Source organism: Oncorhynchus masou, chromosome 33, assembly GCF_036934945.1.
Source record: "Oncorhynchus masou masou isolate Uvic2021 chromosome 33, UVic_Omas_1.1, whole genome shotgun sequence".
NCBI classification, from domain to species: Eukaryota; Metazoa; Chordata; class Actinopteri; order Salmoniformes; family Salmonidae; genus Oncorhynchus; species Oncorhynchus masou.
In genome coordinates, this window is record NC_088244.1 from 3,741,355 (window position 1) to 3,757,709 (window position 16,355).

General features: G+C 42.5%; 1 protein-coding gene across 1 annotated transcript in view; it reads left to right on the top strand.

Annotated features, from left to right (window-relative positions):
• The first annotated feature begins 588 nt into the window (after nt 1–588).
• LOC135527690 (nociceptin receptor-like) overlaps nt 589–16,355 on the top strand; it is a 67,708-nt gene continuing 51,941 nt past the window's right edge. Inside the window, exons 1-2 of the mRNA XM_064956191.1 lie at nt 589–963; nt 1,550–1,791. Coding sequence (XP_064812263.1) covers nt 1,568–1,791 — 224 coding nt within the window. The 5' untranslated portion in view covers nt 589–963; nt 1,550–1,567. The remainder of the gene's footprint in view (nt 964–1,549; nt 1,792–16,355) is intronic.

Below are 16,355 nucleotides of genomic sequence, written 5' to 3' on the forward strand. Positions count from 1 at the left end.
AGATAGGACAGGCTGTCCACGCCTCAGAGTAAGGCACACGGGACAGATAGGACAGGCTGTCCACGCCTCAGAGTAAGGCACACGGGACAGATAGGACAGGCTGTCCGTGCCTCAGAGTAAGGCACACGGGACAGATAGGACAGGCTGTCCGCGCCTCATTGTAAGGCACACATGCTGTAGCCTACAGCGTCTCAGAGTAAGGCACACATGACAGACAGCCTGCCTGTCTTCTGTATCTATCTAGTGGGAATGTCAGCGGATAATTGTTTTGTGTACGTGCACGGCACTCACCGACGCACACTATCTTAGACTTTGAGATAAGGGCCTGACTTCATATACCTAGAATCAACTCCAAGCCTACCTCACACCTATTAGTAAACGCAATGTATTTAGTGGAGACTACACACGCTGTAGTAGTAGACTCAGAATGTGTAGATCAATCACTTTTGTAGTCTAGCTAATGGAGACATTTAAAAGTGTCCCGTAAGAGACATCGTAGACACATCATTTCGCTACAGCAACACAAACCGCATATCTCCAGACACGCAGGTCTCGCGCACCGTGCGTGATCCGATAGAGAGAGGACGCGCGTAGAGGGATCGAGGGAAGAAGGAGAGAGGAAACCGAGATCTTTCTCCTTGTCTGATGAACGAACCGATTCGAAAAGTATGAGAGGAACCGGCTAGATTTAGACCACTCGTCACTCTACAGTTCGTATGTTGTTGAGGGGAGGGTGGGAAAAAAATAATGATCCTATCCTAGACCTACACCAACGTAAATCTGTATCGCTGCGCTGGCAACTGTGGAAAACGGGACAGCGAGCAAGAGACTGAGATAAACAACATACAACATAGGAAAGCAGCCAACTGCCTAAAAGCAAAATTAAGCAACTTCTGGGAAGGAACCGGAGGCCAGCGCGGGAAGGACTCATAACAGATCGTTGGAATAGCATCTCGAATAACGGTATGGCGCTGCTGCTGTTGCTTGCTGTCTGATACTGTCCGTGTGTGAGAATGCTGTTTTCTGCATAGAAATGTAGCCTATATTTGGGCACCTTACATTCTCCAGCTCGACCGGTGTGAAACACGTATGTTGATGTTAAAGTAGCTTGTATGTATCTACTCCTATCATCACACATATGCATCCCTTGGGTATTGGAACTGTTGCGGGTAAACCTCGTTGATTTATTATAGGAACTCGGCAGCCCACGTTTGCGCAGCGCCTCCTTATGACACCACACATATTTAGTAGGAGTGTTGGCTTTGCAAACCGCGGTCTGTGTCTCCTGTTACAGACACACAGACCAGACCTGTCTGCACTGAATAAAATAAATACAACGCACACTTCATTGCCTGTGATGTCTCCCCACGTGATGACGACTTCGGTAAAAGTCGAAACGTTGTTGATTTTTTGGGGTGCAGAGAAATAGCACTGAGGAGCTGCAATATTCACGTGCAGGCCTCTCCATCAATTGGCACGTCACAGATCCGTCTTTCCTCATCTCATGTCTTGTCTGTTATTGTGCTCTCTCTCTCTCTCTCATCATCAGGCAGGTAGGACATTTGTCATGGAGTTCCTAAACGAATCCTTGGTTGGTGGATCAGACCTGGACCTGAGAGCCTTCCACTTCTACAACGACTCTCTGCTTTTCCAGAACAACTTCAGTATTGGCAACAATGAGACCTACGCCTTCCTCCCCACCGGCATCAAGATCACCATCGTTGTGGTCTACATGATGGTCTGCGTGGTGGGGCTGGTGGGTAACTGTCTGGTCATGTACGTTATCATCAGGTAAGGGCTCGTGGCGACCTCCTCTCTCTACCTGGTCGGATTGAACAGACCTGCACCTTAAAGACGATTTCACCAGAGAGTGTATAGACGCACCTTAGAAGTGATTTGCACTGACTACCCATTTTCCATTTAGTCATTAAGCAGACACTCTTATTGAGAGCGACTAAAGCACAGTTACATCAATTATAGTTAGCACCTCAGCATTTCACTGCACCTTTTATACCAGTTGTAAACTGTACTGTAATGTTGAGGAAGCATTTCACTGCACCTTGGTATACCTGATGTAAACTGGTTATGTGACTACTACAATTGATTTGAATTTGATTGGAGACCTCACATGTGTTGATTGGTGATGATGCAATAATGCAGCAGAATGTCCATATTGATGAAATGAGGGCATCTGTCTGTCTGTCTGTCTGTCTGTCTGTCTGTCTGTCTGTCTGTCTGTCTGTCTGTCTGTCTGTCTGTCTGTCTGTCTGTCTGTCTGTCTGTTTGTCTGTCTGCATTGTGTATAATGGTAGTCTTTGCTGTTACCACTTCAGAGTGACTGCTGATGTTTTCAAACCAACACAAGCTGTTGCCTCCATCCAGCCAATCACCTTCACTCAACATCTATTGTTAGATTAACAGTTGGGTCTCACTCAGACAAACCAAATAACTAAACAAAAACAAATAAAACGGTAAAATGCAATGCTACTTGCTTGTGTGTGTGTGTGTGTGTGTGTGTGTGTGTGTGTGTGTGTGTGTGTGTGTGTGTGTGTGTGTGTGTGTGTGTGTGTGTGTGTGTGTGTGTGTGTGTGTGTGTGTGTGTGTGTGTGTGTGTGTGTGTGTGTGTGTGTGTGTGCGTGCGTGCGTGTGTGCGTGCGTGTGTACGTGTGTGTGTGGTTTGCCAGTCTCTCTATATGAAAAACAAATTAAATGTAAACCTGTTGCTATTATTTAAAAGTTATTTGAATCCTTTTGCAGCTGTAGTTACCTTACCTTGCAAGTTTTCAAACCTTAGTTTCCACAAAAGCACATTTTTATTAATATCCTCTGTCGGCTCCAATTTCAGACTGAGCAATATATTTTCCCAACCAACCAACCAAAGCTTGTCATCCTCTCTTCACAATGGTTGATATTGCCAGTAGAAAATTGAACAACATAGATGGAAAGAGTCTAGAAGACAAGAGCAAAAGATTGGCACATACTTCCCTCAGCCACTTTAATATACTGTATGTGCTGCAGATCTGTGTATCCAATATCTACAGAAAGAACCAGCTGAGCCCCGAGGACCTGACCTTTAATATTGAATGTGTGTTGCAGATCTATACATCCAATATCTACAGAAAGAACCAGCTGGGCCCAGAGGTCCTGGCCTTTAATATTGAATATGTGTTGCAGATCTGTCTATCCAATATCTACAGAAAAAAAAACATCTGAGCCCAGAGGTCCTGGCCTTCTTTCTCCGCAGTACAACTCAATCAGATTCATTGTGTGCCTCCTAAATAACACCCTATTCCTTACGTAAGTCAATAGGGCTCTGGTCAGAGTAGTTTACTATTTAGGGAATGTATGTCTCTATGACACTTAACTTAGGTTCTGTAGTTACAGTGTCACGAGTACCTTATAAGGGTCAGCGTGGTATGCATACATTCTTTTATTTAACTGAAAGAACACCGAATAAACCAACTAAATAACAAAACTAAACGTGACGCTACACATAATAGTGCTGACAGGCAACTACACATTGACAAGATCCCACACCAGAAAGTGGGAAAAAGGGCTGCCTAAATATGATCCCCAATCAGAGACAACGATAAACAGCTGTCTCTGATTGGGAACCATATCAGGCCAACATAGAAATACAAAAACCCCTAGACCTACAACTACCCTAGACATGCAAACCCTAGACATACAAACCCTAGACATACAAAACCCTAGACATACAAAACCCTAGACCTACAACAACCCTAGACATACAAAACCCTAGACCTACAACAACCCTAGACCTACAACAACCCTAGACATACAAAACCCTAGACCTACAAAACCCTAGACATACAAAACCCTAGACCTACAACAACCATAGACATACAAAACCCTAGACCTACAACAACCCTAGACATACAAAACCCTAGACCTACAACAACCCTAGACCTACAACAACCCTAGACATACAAAACCCTAGACCTACAAAACCCTAGACATACAAAACCCTAGACCTACAACAACCCTAGACATACAAACCCTAGACATACAAAACCCTAGACATACAAAACCCTAGACATACAAAACCCTAGACATACAAAACCCTAGACATACAAAACCCCTAGACATACAAACCCTAGACATACAAAACCCTAGACATACAAACCCTAGACATACAAAACCCTAGACATACAAAACCCTAGACATACAACAACCCAAGACCTACAACAACCCTTGCCATACAACAACCCTAGACCTACAACAACCCTAGACCTACAATAGCCCAAGACCTACAACAACCCTAGCCATACAACAACCCTAGACCTACAACAACCCTAGACCTACAACAACCCTAGACCTACAACAACCCTAGACCTACAAAACCCCTAGACATACAACAACCCTAGACCTACAACAACCCTAGACCAACAACAACCCTAGACCTACAACAACCCAAGACCTACAACAACCCTAGCCACACAACAACCCTAGACCTACAACAACCTACAACAACCCTAGACCTACAACAACCCTAGACCTACAACAACCCTAGACCTACAACAACCCTAGCCATACAACAACACTAGACCTACAACAACCCTAGACCTACAACAACCCTAGACCTACAACAATCCTAGACCTACAACAACCCTAGCCATACAACAACCCTAGACCTACAACAGCCCAAGACCTACAACAACCCTAGCCATACAACAACCCTAGACCTACAACAACCCTAGACCTACAACAACCCTAGACCTACAACAACCCTAGACCTACAAAACCCCTAGACATACAACAACCCTAGACCTACAACAACCCTAGACCTACAACAACCCTAGACCTACAACAACCCTAGACCTACAACAACCCTAGCCATACAACAACCCTAGACCTACAACAACCTACAACAACCCTAGACCTACAACAACCCTAGACCTACAACAACCCTAGACCTACAACAACCCTAGCCATACAACAACCCTAGACCTACAACAACCCTAGACCTACAACAACCCTAGACCTACAAACCCCTAGACATACAACAACCCTAGACCTACAACAACCCTAGACCTACAAAACCCCTAGACATACAACAACCCTAGACCTACAACAACCCTAGACCTACAACAACCCAAGACCTACAACAACCCTAGACCTACAACAACCCTAGACCTACAACAACCCTAGACCTACAACAACCCCTAGACCTACAACAACCCTAGACATACAAAACCCTAGACCTACAACAACCCAAGACCTACAACAACCCTAGACCTACAACAACCCTAGACCTACAACAACCCTAGACCTACAACAACCCCTAGACCTACAACAACCCTAGACCTACAACAACCCTAGACCTACAACAACCCTAGACCTACAAAACCCCTAGACATACAACAACCCTAGACCTACAACAACCCTAGACCTACAAAACCTCTAGACATACAACCACCAGAGTACCCACCCTAGTCACACCCTGACCTAACCAAAATATCTAATGTCAGGGCGTGACATACACATGTAACAAGGTGTCGTTTCAACCTCTTAATGTCGTATGTTAAACAACGTTGAATATCATTTGACTTTCTGTCTACAATGTTGAAATGTTACAGACCACTGAGTTCCTCCAACCTCTCAATTCAATTCATGTCAATTCAATGGGCTTTATAGGCACGAGGAACATGTGCTTACATTCCTGAGGCAAGTGAAATAAATAATAAACAAAAATGAAATAAGCAATAAAAAATGAACACGTTAACATTACACAAAGGAATAAAGACATTTCAAATGTCATATCAGGGCTATGTACTGGGTTGTAACAAAATGCAAATAGTTGAGGTACAAAAGGAAAAATAAACATAAATATGTTTGTTTTTTTACAATGGTGTTTGTTCGTCACTGGTTGCCCTTTACTCGTGACAACAGGTCACAAATCTTGCTGCTGTGATGTCACACTGTGGTATTCCACCCAGTAGATATGGTAGTTTATCAACATTGGATTTGTTTTAGAAGTCTTTGTGGGTCTGGGTAATCTGAGGTTAATATGTGTCCCAAATATGGTCATACATTTGGCGGGAGATTAGGAAGTGCCGTTCAGTCTCCTGATTTGTGGGCAGTGTGCCAGTCTTCTCTTAACCTCTCCGGGATTGGTGGGTGCCCCTCGGGACTGTTGAGCTAACGTAGGCTAATGTGATTAGCATGAGGTTGTAAGTAACAAGAAAATGTCCCAGGACATAGACATGTCTGATATGGGCAGAAAGCTGAAATTCTTGTTAATCTAACTGCACTGTCCAATTTACACTAGCTACTACAGTGAAATAATACCATGCTATTGTTTGAGGAGAGTGCACAGTTATGAACTTGAAAAGTTATTAATAAACAAATTATGCACATTTGGGCAGACTTAATACAACATTTTGAACAGAAATGCAATGGTTCATTGGATCAGTAAAGAAAATGCAAAAATTCACAGAAGTTGGAGACTTATATCTCCCTCACTAACTTCAAGCATCGGCTGTCAGAGCTCTTTTCCATACCGTAAACCTGTCTTACTGCAGACTCAGAGTAAACTCTTTTCCATACCGTAAACCTGTCTTACTGCAGACTCAGAGTAAACTCTTTTCCATACCGTAAGCCTGTCTTACTGCAGACTCAGAGTAAACTCTTTTCCATACCGTAAGCCTGTCTTACTGCAGACTAAGAGTAAACTCTTTTCCATACCGTAAACCTGTCTTACTGCAGACTCAGAGTAAACTCTCTTCCATACGGCTTTGGCATGTGTGTTCCCAAACAAGGCCCAGTTGCTCTCTGAGGTGGCTGATGGTGGGATTTGGAGGATGATGGAGGGGAAAAAGCCTCAGATCCACAAAGTCCCTTCCACCAGGTGGCTGATGAGATATGTTGGCACCACTGCCATATTGCTTCTCCATCCCAAAGCCCTTGCTTGGAAGTATACTTCTCCAGACTGCCAAGAACCTTGCCCTCATCTAGGTCAAGGGGGCGAGACACAGTAGTGATGACATCATAGGCCTTGTTGATCTCTGCACCAGACAGGATGCTCTTGCCAGTGTACTTGGGGTCCAACATGTATGCTGCGGTGTGTATGGTCTTCAGGGAGAAGTCTTCACACTTTTTGATGTATTTCAGAACTGCAATTTCCTCTGTTTGGAGCAACAGCGAAGTGGGCAGGGCAGTACGGATTTCTTATCTTACATTTGAGCAAATTACATGCATGAGCAGCACAGCCAATGGGTGTGGTGTGAGGGTAGGACTCCTCCACTTTAGACCAAGCAGCCTTCATGTTCTCAGCATTGTCTGTCACCAGTGGAAATACATTCTGTGGTCCAAGGTCATTGATGACTGCCTTCAGCTCATCTGCAATGTAGAGGCCGGTGTGTCTGTTGTCCCTTGTGTCTGTGCTCTTGTAGAATACTGGTTGAGGGGTGGAGATGATGTTGTTAATTATTCCTTGCCCACGAACATTCAACCACCCATCAGAGATGATTGCAATACAGTCTACTTTCTCTATGATTTGCTTGACCTTCACTTGAACTCTGTTGAACTCTGCATCCAGCAAATGAGTAGGTAAAGCATGTGGCCAAGATGTTCAAATGTTCAAAAATGACCAGCATGGTCCAATAATAATAATCTCAGTAGTTGTCGAGGGTGCAGCAAGTCAGCACCTCAGGAGTAAATCTCAGTTGGCTTTTCACAGCAGATCATTAAGAGTATCCCTGCCACTCCTGCTGTCTCTAGAGAGTTGAAAACAGCAGGTCTGGGACAGTTAGCACGTCCGGTGATCAGGTCTTGATTACATAGCCGCAGGCAGAACAGTTGAAACTGGAGCAGCAGCATGGCCAGGTGGACTGGGGACAGCAAGGAGTCATCATGCCAGGTAGTCCTGAGGCATGGTCCTAGAGCTCAGGTCCTCCGAGAGAAAGGGAGAAAATTAGAGAGAGAATTAGAGAGAGCATAATTAAATTCACACAGGACACCGGATAAGACACCGGATGAGTCTTCAGTAAAGACTTAAATGTTGAGACCGAGTTTGCGTCTCTCACATGGGTCTCTCACATGCGTCTCTCACACCATTCCATGAAAATGGAGCTCTATAGGAGAAAGCCCTGCCTCCAGCTATTTGCTTAGAAATTCTAGGGACAATTAGGAGGCCTGCGTCTTGTGACCGTAGTGTACGTGTAGGTATGTACGGCAGGACCAAATCAGAGAGATAGGTAGGAGCAAGCCCATGTAATGCTTTGTAGGTTAGCAGTAAAACCTTGAAATCAGCCCTTGCTTTAACAGGAAGCCAGTGTAGGGAGGCTAGCACTGGAGTAATGTGATCACATTTTTTGGTTCTAGTCAGGATTCTAGCAGCCGTATTTAGCACTGACTGAAGTTTAGTGCTTTATCCGGGTAGCCGGAAAGTAGAGCATTGCAGTAGTTTTACCGAGAAGTAACAAAAGCATGGATACATTTTTCTGCATCATTTATGGACAGAAAGTTTCTGATTTTTGCAATGTTACGTAGGTGGAAAAAAGCTGTCCTTGAAACAGTCTTGATATGTTCGTCAAAAGAGAGATCAGGGTCCAGAGTAACGCCGAGGTCCTTCACAGTTTTATTTGAGACGACTGTACAACCATCAAGATTAATTGTCAGATTCAACAGAAGATCTCTGTTTTAAACACACTTTGCTGTAGGCTACTATTAACAAAAAATTATGTATTGTATAAAATATCTTCACCCCACCCAGTACTGTAATCAACACTTACCAGAAAGCATGTAGTCCTTGGCTCAGACAGTGTAGTAGTGTGTGCTCAATAGCATCTCATTAGTGTGCAAGATCTTGAGAATCAGCTGTACATGTGATGGAAGAGTGCACTGTGAATGCAGAGGGTTGCAATTCCATTGAATTGGGGATAGTTTAACCAAAATATGCCACAGGACCTAGAATTGCCTTATGTGTATCCCACAAAAAAAGGTTCACTGTTATAAGCTAACTGTTTTTGATTAATTTAAGCAAAATCCCCCAAATTCCCGGGCTTAATTTACCATTGAAAATGTCCGGAAAAATTCTGCCCCTTTGCAACCCTGGTGGTGTGTATAGTGTAGTTGTGTTTGTGTGGTGTGTATAGTGTAGTAGTGTGTACTACGGTGTGTATAGTGTAGTACTGTGTACTATGGTGTGTATAGTGTAGTAGTGTGTACTATGGTGTGTATAGTGTAGTCGTGTGTACTATGGTGTGTATAGTGTAGTAGTGTGTTATATGGTGTATAGTGTAGTAGTGTGTACTATGGTGTATAGTGTAGTAGTGTGTACTATGGTGTATAGTGTAGTAGTGTGTACTATGGTGTATAGTGTAGTAGTGTATTATATGGTGTATAGTGTAGTAGTGTGTACTATGGTGTGCATAGTGTAGTCGTGTGTACTACGGTGTGTATAGTCTAGTAGTGTGTACTATGGTGTGTATAGTGTAGTCGTGTATACTATAGTGTGTATTGTGTAGTCGTGTATACTATAGTGTGTATTGTGTAGTAGTGTGTACTATGGTGTGTATAGTGTAGTAGTGTGTACTATGGTGTGTATAGTGTAGTCGTGTATACTACAGTGTGTATTGTGTAGTAGTGTGTACTATGGTGTGTATAGTGTAGTCGTGTGTACTACGGTGTGTATTGTGTACGTGTGTGTACTACAGTGTGTATAGTGTAGTAGTGTGTACTATGGTGTGTATAGTGTAGTCGTGTGTACTACGGTGTGTATAGTGTACTTGTGTGTACTACAGTGTGTATAGTGTAGTAGTGTGTACTATGGTGTGTATAGTGTAGTCGTGTGTACTACGGTGTGTATTGTGTAGTAGTGTGTACTATGGTGTGTATAGTGTATTAGTGTGTACTATGGGGTGTATAGTGTACTTGTGTGTACTACAGTGTGTATAGTGTAGTAGTGTGTACTATGGTTTGTATAGTGTAGTCGTGTGTACTACGGTGTGTATAGTGTAGTAGTGTGTACTATGGTGTGTATAGTGTACTCGTGTGTACTATGGTGTGTATAGTGTAGTAGTGTGTACTACGGTGTGTATAGTGTACTTGTGTGTACTACAGTGTGTATAGTGTAGTAGTGTGTACTATGATGTGTATAGTGTAGTCGTGTGTACTACGGTGTGTATAGTGTAGTAGTGTGTACTATGATGTGTATAGTGTACTCGTGTGTACTACAGTGTGTATTGTGTAGTAGTGTGTACTATGGTGTGTATAGTGTAGTAGTGTGTACTACAGTGTGTATTGTGTAGTAGTGTGTACTATGGTGTGTATAGTGTACTCGTGTGTACTACAGTGTGTATTGTGTAGTAGAGTGTACTATGGTGTGTATAGTGTAGTAGTGTGTACTATGGTGTGTATTGTGTAGTAGTGTGTACTACGGTGCGTATAGTGTAGTACTCTGTACTATGCTGTGTATAGTGTACTTGTGTGTACTACAGTGTGTATTGTGTAGTAGTGTGTACTATGGTGTGTATAGTGTACTCGTGTGTACTACAGTGTGTATTGTGTAGTAGTGTGTACTATGGTGTGTATAGTGTAGTAGTGTGTACTGTGGTGTGCATAGTGTAGTTGTGTGTACTATGGTGTGTATAGTCATATTTGTGTGGTGTGTAGTAGTGTAGTAGTATGTACTATGATATGTAGTAGTGTAGTAGTGTGTACTATGATATGTAGTAGTGCAGTAGTGTGTACTATGATATGTAGTAGTGTAGTAGTGTTTGTGGGGTGTGTATAGTGTAGTATGTGTACTATGGTGTGTATAGTGTAGTCGTGTATACTACAGTGTGTATTGTGTAGTAGTGTGTACTATGGTGTGTATAGTGTAGTCGTGTGTACTACGGTGTGTATTGTGTACGTGTGTGTACTACAGTGTGTATAGTGTAGTAGTGTGTACTATGGTGTGTATAGTGTAGTCGTGTGTACTACGGTGTGTATAGTGTACTTGTGTGTACTACAGTGTGTATAGTGTAGTAGTGTGTACTATGGTGTGTATAGTGTAGTCGTGTGTACTACGGTGTGTATTGTGTAGTAGTGTGTACTATGGTGTGTATAGTGTATTAGTGTGTACTATGGGGTGTATAGTGTACTTGTGTGTACTACAGTGTGTATAGTGTAGTAGTGTGTACTATGGTTTGTATAGTGTAGTCGTGTGTACTACGGTGTGTATAGTGTAGTAGTGTGTACTATGGTGTGTATAGTGTACTCGTGTGTACTATGGTGTGTATAGTGTAGTAGTGTGTACTACGGTGTGTATAGTGTACTTGTGTGTACTACAGTGTGTATAGTGTAGTAGTGTGTACTATGATGTGTATAGTGTAGTCGTGTGTACTACGGTGTGTATAGTGTAGTAGTGTGTACTATGGTGTGTATAGTGTACTCGTGTGTACTACAGTGTGTATTGTGTAGTAGTGTGTACTATGGTGTGTATAGTGTAGTAGTGTGTACTACAGTGTGTATAGTGTACTCGTGTGTACTACAGTGTGTATTGTGTAGTAGAGTGTACTATGGTGTGTATAGTGTAGTAGTGTGTACTATGGTGTGTATTGTGTAGTAGTGTGTACTACGGTGCGTATAGTGTAGTACTCTGTACTATGCTGTGTATAGTGTACTTGTGTGTACTACAGTGTGTATTGTGTAGTAGTGTGTACTATGGTGTGTATAGTGTACTCGTGTGTACTACAGTGTGTATTGTGTAGTAGTGTGTACTATGGTGTGTATAGTGTAGTAGTGTGTACTGTGGTGTGCATAGTGTAGTTGTGTGTACTATGGTGTGTATAGTCATATTTGTGTGGTGTGTAGTAGTGTAGTAGTATGTACTATGATATGTAGTAGTGTAGTAGTGTGTACTATGATATGTAGTAGTGCAGTAGTGTGTACTATGATATGTAGTAGTGTAGTAGTGTTTGTGGGGTGTGTATAGTGTAGTATTTTTTGTATGGTGTCTATAGTGTAGTAGTGTTTGTATAGTGTGTATAGTGTGGTATTGTTTGTATGGTGTCTATAGTGTAGTAGTGTTTGTATAGTGTGTATAGTGTTAGTTTTTGTACAGTGTGTAGTCGTGTTTGTATAGTGTAGTAGTGTTTGTGTGGTGTGTATAGTGTTAGTGTTTGTGTGGTGTGTAGTAGTGTGTGTTTGGTGTGTAGTAGTGTGTTATATGTTGTGTATAGTGTAGTAGTGTTTGTGTGGTGTGTATAGTGTTAGTGTTTGTGTGGTGTGTAGTAGTGTGTGTTTGGTGTGTAGTAGTGTGTTATATGTTGTGTATAGTGTAGTAGTGTTTGTGTGGTGTGTAGTAGTGTGTGTTTGGTGTGTAGTAGTGTGTTATATGGTGTGTATAGTCTAGTAGTGTTTGTGTGGTGTGTAGTAGTGTGTGTTTGGTGTGTAGTAGTGTGTTATATGGTGTGTATAGTGTAGTAGTGTTTGTGTGGTGTGTATAGTGTAGTATTGTGTTATTTGATGTTTATAGTGTAGTAGTGTTTGTATGGTGTGTAGGAGTGTGTGTTTGGTGTTTAGGAGTGTGTGTTTGGTGTTTAGGAGTGTGTTATATGGTGTTTATAGTGTAGTAGTGTTTGAGTGGTGTGTAGGAGTGTGGTAGTGTTTGTCTGGTGTGTATAGTGTGGTAGTGTTTGTGTTGTGTGTGTAATGTAGTAGTGTGTTATTTGGTGTGTATAGTGTAGTCGTGTTTGTGTGGTGTGTAATAGTGTAGTAGTGTGTACTGTGGTGTGTATGGTGTAGTAATGTTTGTGTGGTGTGTAATAGTGTAGTAGTGTGTACTGTGGTGTGTATGGTGTAGTAATGTTTGTGTGGTGTGTAATAGTGTAGTAGTGTGTACTGTGGTGTGTATGGTGTAGTAATGTTTGTGTGGTGTGTAATAGTGTAGTTTTGTGTGCTATGGTGTGAAAAATATGTCTGATATTTAAATTATGTATGACGTTTAAACAAGATTCTGAGAGCTCTGCTGCCGAAGAATCATTCAGGAAGGGGCCGAGGTGTTGGTAGGGAGGTCAGGGCGGCGAGGAGGGAGGGATGGGGAGGGAAGGAGGGAAGGGGGAGAGAGGGAGGGGGGAAGGGGGATGGAGCCAATTAACCAAGGTTCTGAGAGCTCTGCTGTCGAAGAAACATTCAGGAAGGGGTGAGGTGTGGGTAGGGAGGTCAGGGAGGCGAGAAGGGAGGGAGGGGGGAGGTCAGGGCGGCGAGGAGGGAGGGGGGGTGGAACCAATTAACCAAGTTTCTGAGAGCTCTGCCCTGGATGAATGGTTCAGGAGGGGTGTGATGTTGGTAAGGTGGTCAGGGCGAGGAGGTAGAGTGGGCGGCAAGAGGGGCAGTTTTCCATGTTTTATTTGTATTTTTTTTATTGAGTTCAACAAGTTCTCATTTACAACTGCGACCTGGCCAAGATAAAGCAGAGCAATGTGACAAAAACAACAACACAGAGTTACACATAAACAAACGTACAGTGAATAACACAATATAATTATTTTTTTTTTAAATCTATGTAGAGTGTGTGCAAATGTAGAAGTAGGGAGGTAGGCAATAAATTGGCCCTAGAGGCTAAAATAATGACAATTTAGCATTAATACTGGAGTGATAGATGTGCAGATGATGATGTGCAAGTAGAGATACTGGGTGAAAAGAGCAAGAGGGTAAGTAATAATATGGGGATGAGGTAGTCGGGTGGGCTATTTACAGATGGGCTACGTACAGGTACTGTGATCGGTAGGCTGCTCTGACAGCTGATGCTTAAAGTTAGAGAAGGAGATATAAGACTCCACCTTCAGAGATTTTTGCAATTCATTCCAGTCATTGGCAGCAGAGAACTGGAAGGAAAGGTGGCCAAAGGAAGTGTTGGCTTTGGGGATGACCAGTGCAATCTACATGCTGGACCGCGTACTATGGGTGGGTGTTGCTATGGTGACTAGTGAGCTGAGATAAGGCAGGGTTTGGTGACAAATATGTAGTGAGGGCCAGTAAACATGTTGGATGAATGAGTCTCTTGTGAGATTGCAAATGTAGACTTCATTACCATATTGCACTTACACACTACAATACCTCTCAAAGTGAAGGAGGCTTTGTTGCGAAATAGGAAGCCAATTTTAGATGTAATTTTGGATTGGTGATGCTTGATGTGAGTCTGGAAGGTGTGTTAACAGTCTAACCAGACACCTAGGTATTTGTAGTTGTCCACATATTCTAGGTCAGAAACGTCCAGAGTAGTGATGCTCGTCGGGCGGGAGGGTGCGGACAGAAATCGGTTGAAGAGCATACGTTTAGTTTTACTAGCATTTAGAAGCAGTTGGAGGCCAAGGAAGGAGACTTGTATGGTGTTGAAGCTCGTTTGGAGGTTAGTTAACACAGTGCCCAAAGAAGGGCCAGAGGTATACAGAATGGTGTCGTCTGCGTAGAGGTGGATCAGAGAATCACACACAGCAAGAGCGACATCATTGATATATACAGAGAAAAGAGTCGGCCCGAGAATTAAACCCTGTGGCACTCCATAGAGACTGCCGGACAACAGGCACTCCGATTTGACACACTGAACTCTGTCTGAGAAGGCAGTCATTTGAGAAGCCAAGGTTTTTGAGTCTACCGATGAGAATACGGTGATTGACATCGAAAGCCTTGGCCAGGTCAATGAAGACAGCTGCAGAGTACTGTCTTTTATCGATGGCGGTTCTAACATTGTTTAGGACCTTGAGCATGGCTGAGATGCACCCGTGACCAGCTCGGAAACCAGATTGCATAGTGGAGATTGTACGGAGGTATTCAAAATGGTTGGGGATCTGTTTATTAACTTCGAAGATCGAAGATTTTAGAAAGACATTGCAGGATGGAGCCTGACTTGTATGTCAACCAATCAGCTGAGCAGCCTGAAATGTTTGCAACCTTTTTTGGATAATTTCTTTAAATCATAAAAAAAAATCATTTCATAATTAATCCATGGGGTGTTAACAGTAGAGGGAGAGATGTGAAAAAGAGAGAAAGAGACATGAGAGAGCGAGAGAGAGAGAGAGAGAGAGAGGGGGGAGGGAAGAAAGGAGAGAGAGAGCGAGAGAGAGGGAATATAGGAGAGAGACAGACATGAGAGCGAGAGAGAAAGAGAGAGAGAGAGGGGGATGAAAGGAGAGAGAGAGAAATGAGAGAAAGAGAGAGAGCGAGAGAGGGAAGAAAGGAGAGAGAGAGTGAAAGGGAGAGAGAGAGAGAGAGCGAGGGGGAGTGAAGAAAGGAGAGCTCTCTCTCTCACTCTCTCTCTCTCCTTCCCTCCCTCCCTTGCTCTCTCTCTCTCTCCCTCTCTCTCTCTCTCTCTCTCTCTCTCTCTCTCTCTCTCTCTCTCTCTCTCTCTCTCTCTCTCTCTCTCTCTATCTCTCTCTCTAACCTTCACTCTGTATAAGTCTGCATGCTAACTGGATCTGGCACGTTTTGAGCAGAGACAACACATCTCTCCAAACACCTTGTGGATTTCCATTGGCTTGTTATTGACTTACTCTTGTGTTTGAGGCTCTCAAACTTATTCCCACTCAAGACCCAAACGAGAAATTGACCACCCTCCTGTGACCCAATTCGTCCTCCAACGACCGAAATTATGAATAAATGGTATGTGATTATAGTTGTATTCTTAGAACTCGAAACCTCTCAGCTTTGGATCCCGGCTCCCGACCCATACAGTAGAATAGACCCTGAATGTTGCATATACTGTGAGCATTTAGAAAGTATTCGTAACCATTGACCTCTTCCACATGTTGTTGTGTTACAACCTGAATTCAAAATGGATTAATAACAAAGAAAAATCTCTCGTCTTTACCACATGATGACAAAGTGAAAAACATGTTTTTTTTAGAAAACGTTTGCAAAATTTATTGAAAATCAAATACAATTCAATTGGAATGAGTTGTACTACAGAGTGAAAGAAAAGCAGCCAACAAGTGCTCAGAATTCCAGGTGAAGCTGGTTGAGAGAAGGCCAAGAGTGTGCAAAGGGTGCCTAATTATATATATATATATATATATATATATATATATATATATATATTATTTTACACTTTTTTGGTTACGACATGATTTCATATGTATTATTTCATAGTTTTGATGTCTTCACTGCTATTCTTCACTATTATTATTTCATAGTGTGAAGAATACAATTGAACAAAGCTGAATCAAATCGACTGGATATTTTCTCCAAACGATTTGAGGGAGTGCGCACATTTGGTTATTCTGTATTTGTGAGGTTAACAAAGAATTAGGTACTCCTACATGTTTAATTTAGAGTTATTAATGTAACTTTAGTTATGATTTAATGTTTTAGAGTTATTAATGTAACTTTAGTTACATGTAGGGATA